This window comes from Argentina silus (assembly GCF_951799395.1).
Source record: "Argentina silus genome assembly, chromosome: 3".
Lineage (NCBI taxonomy): Eukaryota > Metazoa > Chordata > Actinopteri > Argentiniformes > Argentinidae > Argentina > Argentina silus.
The window spans coordinates 1,464,755-1,470,602 of NC_139657.1; the positions used below are offsets into that span (position 1 = coordinate 1,464,755).

A 5,848-nucleotide genomic window follows, 5' to 3' on the forward strand; every position below is an offset into this window, starting at 1 on the left:
GTCTGAAAGCAAGGTCCTGAAATGACAGTATGGGACTCTAACTTCAGTCTAACTTGAACTACCGTAACCTGGAGGTCGTTCCATGTCTGAGGGGCACCTAAACGGGAGAACATCGAGGATAAGCCCGCCCTGAGGGCCTGCCTGGTAGGTGCTACATTGTAATGCATGGAACGGAATGAAGAATGGCATCAAACACATCATGGTCTGATACCATTCCTCATTCCATTCCATGCATCACAATGAGCCCCTCCTCCACCAGCCTCCCCTGGCATGATGTGAAATAACAGTGTACAATCCCGGGACGATTAAGCCGACCAAAAATGTTCAGGAGTTCAGGCCACATTTCAGCCAAGCCCAAGCCCATGCTGCTGTTACCACAGCCCTCTGAACCAGTCCCACAGGCCACAGGCGAACCCAGTCTTCTGCGCCTCGGTCCAGTAGACCTGCTGCTCCCCCACCTGGCTGGTCATGGTGGCAATGAGCCGGGGGTACTGACAGTGACTGTAGGAGAAAACTGCAGCGCTGAAGATCGACCCTTGGGGCGGCTCTGTGGGCAGAACCCCCTCGTGACTCAGACACATCGCCACGTTCACGTCCTCTATGTGGACCGCCCTGACGTGTTTAGAAGCTTGTACAATCACTCTGGGCAGGTCCATGGAGAAGACGTAGCAGTAGCCTAGCACGTAAGGGGGGTAGGTGGCAGCAGGGTAGACGTCTCGGGGCAGGAACCACTTAGACTCCACGTCCCGTAGAACAGGGCTGCCTCTGGCCACCTGACCGGTGATGTAGCCACGTGTGGGCGTGTCCGGGGCGGTCAGCATCTGGACTAGGTTGTGGACGTTGAGGAACATGTCGGAGTCGATCTTCATGGCGAAGGAGGCGTCGCGGCAGCGGGAGGCCAGCCACTCCAGCATCATCATGGTCTTGATGGTCAGGTTGAAGTAGCTGTCCTGGAAGTCGCTCTGGAGGAGGTCTCGGTGCAGTCGGCTCTCCTGCTCCACCTTCTCCTGCAGACTCTTCGCCGACGCCCCGCCCCCACCCCCACCCTCAGTCATGGCCCCGCCCCTGGCCTCGCTCCCGGGCCAGCTCGGCAGGCCCAGCAGGAAGAACAGACGCACAGCCCGGCCCAGGACCAGGCTCTGGCTGCCCCACGTCCTCCGGATGGCCTCCCGGGCCTCCAGGTCACCAGGGGCCACCGGTACCACCAGAACCAGGAACGGGGCTCGGCCCGCTGGGCACGCGTCGGGCTCGTCCAGGATGAAGCTGTAGGGGTGTGGGTAAGCTACGTGGTAGGGCGTCTGTGGGCTCGGCTGGACAGGACGGTACCTGTCGTTAATCCAAAACCTGGTCCGAACGAGGAGCACTACTGCCATTGAAGATAGCGCTAACACAGATAGCCATAGCGTTCGTGTTAGTCTTGGGGAGTTCCATGTCCTCAGCAGAGCCTGGCTGGAGAGAAAGGGATAGAAGTGTTGTCAGAGCAATATGTATGAGTAATACAATGAGCCTGGCCTCCGATTTCTACCTCCACCAGCCTCATATATTCTGTACGACCCCGTTCAGACTTTGTCCCCAAGTAAACCTCTCTTTAACATATGCCCTGTGGTCGGACCACGTACTGTGTGATCTGATAACAATAATTCAAATGCACAATTTATCTGACCTCTGTGTCATTTATCTGACCTCTGTGTCATTTATCTGACCTCTGTGTCATTTATCTGACCTCTGTGTTGGGATCGGATTTGGTTTAATCGTCCCTTCTCACTGCTCGCGGTCACATGTCTAATTGAAACAACAAGCTGTTGGTTAAACCACCTCTGTGTCCGGATGGCATTTACACCTGTTGGTTAAACCACCTCTGTGTCCGGATGGCATTTACACCTGTCACATGTCTAATTGAAACAACAAGCTGTTGGTTAAACCACCTCTGTGTCCAGATGGCATTTACACCTGTTGGTTAAACCACCTCTGTGTCCGGATGGCATTTACACCTGTCACATGTCTAATTGAAACAACAAGCTGTTGGTTAAACCACCTCTGTGTCCGGATGGCATTTACACCTGTCAGCGACTCCACAATGTGAACCCGGCTACCTCCAGAGGTAGATTCGACAGGTTCGATCGGGATCTGGTCACAATGTGTTTTTTTTTCATTTACACCTGATATTTCATGTGGACACAACCAGGACGTGGACAGTAATGTATCTGGATAGGGGACACATGTTGCCAACATTATTATATTAAAAGTATAATTATAAAAAGTATATGTATAAGCCAAACCACAATGTGTCTACCAGGAGAGGCTGGTGGAGGTAGAAATCGGGCTCATTGTATTTCCTTTTAAGACCTGACTGCAGGAGTATAAACTAGCATAGTCACACGTACAGTACACACACACACACACACACACACACACACACACACACACACACACACACACACACACACACACACACACACACACACACACACACACACACACACACACACACACACACACACACACACACACACAGGCTAGTTTCACTTTAAGCATGTTGGTGAGATGAGGAGTCCTGTGCCTCCCCCTCAACCAGAGACACACACACACAAACACACTCTCTCTGTCTCTCTCACAGGCTAGTTTCACTTTAAGCATTTTGGGCCAAATGTATTGTAAAAAATGCTGCACATATACAAATCTTGATTGATTTGATTGATTTATATTTGTACAGTATATGTAGCTGTTTGACGGTAAGAAGTAGCATGACATCCAGAGCCACAAACTATAGAAAGAGATCTGTACAACAATATGACATATACTTTATATAATGTACTGTATGTACTGTATAACCGTAATGAGAGCTGTAATCTGAGCTATATAAAGTACATTATACTATATATACAGTACATTACAGTACAAATACAGTACATATAGTATATAGTATAATGTACTATATATACTATATAATGTACTGTACATAGCTCTGATTACAGTACATATATTGTGCTATTTGAAACAAGGAACAGGCTCCTGTTCAAAACAGGCTGGACTCTGTAGAGCAATAACATAACAACTTAGCTAAACATTTACAAGAAAAAGTCACTGGTGTGCTAACAAGCTAACGTTGCAACAGGTCTGGTAGGATGGACAGAGGCTTCACTCACTGTCCTGTGTTTGTTCTAATCTCCTGGTTATGTGGTTCAGATACGAGTGACATATTTCCTCAATTTTTCTGCAACTGTGAATAATGTGAGGAAACACCTGTGAACCGATGGGTTCATCCAGCAGTTACACTGCATTTCTAAAGCGTATGTCACAGTTATGTCACAGTTGCCTACTGTGTTATTTTAACCTCTGTGTTCACAGTTGTCACTCAAATGCACTCCTGAGGTTAAAAGATAAAGATAAAGATAAAGATAACAGCAAAAAAGTCAACATAACTTTTGAAATAACAGTAATGTGATCTTACCACCGCATGTTTGTTTATGATCCTTGCCGTCTGAGCTCTGTAATAGGATGCCTGTTCTCTGGTTAATAATGTGTCGCTCCGCCTGTTTCCTGTCATTTCCTTGATCTTTGTCTGCAGCCCATTGATGTCAACAACCAGATGAAGTCACAGGCAACCTTCTCATTTCTTAAAGTGGTCCTACATTATGTTTGTTAATAAGTAACTGATGCGTACGGGCAGGCTGGTTATCAAACTGGTCTGATAATATGACGGGAAACACAGGATGAGGCACAGAGGACCACCACCAGATTAACCTTGTTTACTGACTCTCTTATGCTTCCTGGTCGATCTGAGGTCCAGCTCCACATCACAGCTCAGCACACTCTGACACTTTTTAAAGCGGTTTAAAACATTGACTGAGATAAGAGTTGTTCATGAATAGTAGATGTATTTTAAAACGGCACAAGCAGAGGAAGAGAAAACAAGAACACATTAGCAGCTAAAACACACACACACACACACACACACACACACACACACACACACACACACACACACACACACACAACCACACACACACACACACACACACACACAACCACACACACACACACACACACACACACACACACACACACACACACACACACACACACACACACACACACAACCACACACACACACACACACACACACACACACACACACACAACCACACACACACACACACACACACACACACACACACACACACACACACACACACACACACACACACACACACACAACCACTGTTATGGAAATCTTTCAGTGAACAACAATAAACGATGTTTGGTCTCAGTTGAGAGTTTTAATGCATATAGAAAGTATTATACAACGTTGGTCAGCTGGATCAGCATTCCTTCACCAACAGTGTGGATTCAGATACTGATGCTGTGAATGAGGAGAAGACCATCCTTAACTCCAATGCTCATACGTCATAGGTCTAGGGGTAAACATATCTTGCACCTGTTTGCTGATCAAGAAGCTGGGAAAGAAGCGTAGGCGTTGTGAGCCACTATCTCAAACCTCAGCCTGCAGTTAGGAGTGTTCCAAGGTCACATAACATCTTTGATACAAGAGAAGGAGCAGTTGGTTTTGGTTCTTCCTCAGTCACATAATTAAAAATAACAAAGTACATTGGGTCACAGAAAGGTCAATACATTTCAGTATAAAACTAAAACAAAATAGTACAAATATATTTTTTGCCATTACACCACACACACACACACACACACACACACACACACACACACACACACACACACACACACACACACACACAACCACACACACACAACCACACACACACACACACACATGCCTCGCCTTGGTAGAAGACATCCAACTGACAAACACTCCTGACACACCAATTTAAAATGGCCATTTTTATCCCAATTAAATTAAATGACGTTGTTGATGTACAGTGACCATAAAGTTGATAAATGCTACATGAAACAAAACACACTTGCTCTTTACAGTTCAAATCATTGAATTCATACTGTATATTAAAATGGTGAATGTCTTTGGTGAAAGGCCACTCCTTCAGACTCAGACAGCAATAGCCCACATCTGCATTTTGAACTTGCTTCATAGTAAGACTGATGAAACAAGTACAGTTTTTCAGTAATATCTGTGAGTAGTAATATTCACAGTAATATTTTACAACAATATGTTTCATAATGTATTCAACCACTGGTTTCCAGAGATGCATCACTGTCAACTGTTAAACCTTCTAACTTCCTCCTTCATGCAGTAATGACACATACCCTATTGAAAGGTCTGGTGTATTCTATCCCCTTCAGAAACTCTGGGCTTCCCTGTTGGTCATGTTGGACACACACACACACACACACACACACACACACACACACACACACACACACACACACACACACACACACACACACACACACAACCACACACACACACACACACATGCACACAAAGTGCCAGACAATTAACCTTTTTCCACAGACAGAGCAGAGTTTTCCCACAGCCAGAGCATGCACACACGCACACACACACACACACACACACACACACACACACACACACACACACACACACACACACACACACACACACACACAGGCTGGGTTACAGGATGCTGTACGACTCTGGGAATCAGTACCAGAATAAGACTTCTGGGAATCAGGACCAGAATAAACGTCCTCTAAACAATGTTAATGTTTCACTTATGAATGTTTCTACTTGAGAGACAATAACTCATCTGGGGAATTGAAGTTTAGTTTCCAAAAGATGTTAAGATGTTAACCTTTACCACATTCCACTGAAATATACAGTAACATTAATCAAAGAACAAGTTGCCAAACAGTGGAAAAATATAGTTAATTCGGTCGGAAAATCATAATTCCA

At 45.7% G+C, this 5,848-nt stretch overlaps 1 protein-coding gene across 2 annotated transcripts; it reads right to left on the minus strand.

The window, feature by feature from the left end:
- Window positions 1-247: 247 nt before the first annotated feature.
- Window positions 248-3,507, minus strand: LOC310801714 (beta-1,3-galactosyltransferase 1-like). 2 transcript variants are annotated; one of them, XM_083665802.1, is made up of 2 exons: window positions 3,452-3,507; window positions 248-1,449 (listed from the first exon to the last, which is right to left on the minus strand). In XM_083665802.1, the coding sequence occupies exons 1-2, from the start codon at window positions 3,457-3,459 to the stop codon at window positions 372-374; spliced, it is 1,086 nt and encodes a 361-aa protein (XP_083521928.1). In that variant the 5' UTR covers window positions 3,460-3,507; the 3' UTR covers window positions 248-371. The 2 variants fall into 2 exon arrangements, with proteins under 2 accessions (XP_083521928.1, XP_083521929.1); XM_083665803.1 differs by having other exon boundaries at window positions 248-1,445; window positions 3,452-3,498.
- Between the last annotated feature and the right edge of the window lie 2,341 nt (window positions 3,508-5,848).